Below are 694 nucleotides of genomic sequence, written 5' to 3' on the forward strand. Positions count from 1 at the left end.
GTTGATGTTAGCTCTACAGGAAAAACAGATAAATGGAAACATTGTTTTCTCGCTACCCCCCAACAGTCTTCTGACCAGAGCATCCCCTCTGCCCTCCACATGTCCTCTGTAACCCGTCCTTGTCCCCTGCTGACCGAACTTCTCATCCATCAGTGGCGTCTCAGGAGTTTAGAGAAGAAACCAGATGAAGCCGGCTTGTCACTCTGAGCCGGATCCTCTTCTTTGGCCCGGGCCGTCTCCTCTCCGAGACCCAGCTCCCCTTCCAGTTGCTCCAGCTCCGACTGGTCCAGCAGCTCAAAGTCCTCCACCTCGCTGTCCGACTCCTCGGCCAGCTCCAGCAGCCTGGTGGATTCTGGGAGTCTTGACCGCTCCGAGCCTTCGCTCAGCGCTGAGAAGCCGACCGCTGATTCTATTCTCTCCTGGATGGCAGCTGTGACAGCGGCGGCGATGACGTCGCCCGCCATCTGGTTGACTAATTCGAGGGCTTTGTCGATGGGTTGATCTTTGTGAGAAGAGGCCGCATGCGTGGATTTGATTGGCTGCTGCGGCTGAGGTGGCGACGTGGGAAGGCCGAGGCTGAGGTCGTCGTCGTCGTCACCGTTGGTCGTTGCGCCGTTGTCGAGTGAGGGGAATTCTGGAAGGCCTCCGGTGAACGCTTCTTCTCTGTCGAGATCTGTGGCGTAAAAAAAAAAAA

The 694-nt window shown here is 56.9% G+C and overlaps 1 protein-coding gene across 1 annotated transcript; it reads right to left on the bottom strand.

The window, feature by feature from the left end:
- Positions 1 to 7: 7 nt before the first annotated feature.
- LOC121939275 (reticulophagy regulator 1-like) lies at positions 8 to 683 on the bottom strand (the record flags this gene model as incomplete). Its single annotated transcript, XM_042482342.1, has 1 exon — positions 8 to 683. A coding segment is annotated over one exon (534 nt), but the record flags the coding sequence as incomplete, so codon positions are not given.
- Between the last annotated feature and the right edge of the window lie 11 nt (positions 684 to 694).

The sequence above is a fragment of the Plectropomus leopardus genome, unplaced genomic scaffold (assembly GCF_008729295.1).
Source record: "Plectropomus leopardus isolate mb unplaced genomic scaffold, YSFRI_Pleo_2.0 unplaced_scaffold44201, whole genome shotgun sequence".
NCBI lineage: Eukaryota > Metazoa > Chordata > Actinopteri > Perciformes > Serranidae > Plectropomus > Plectropomus leopardus.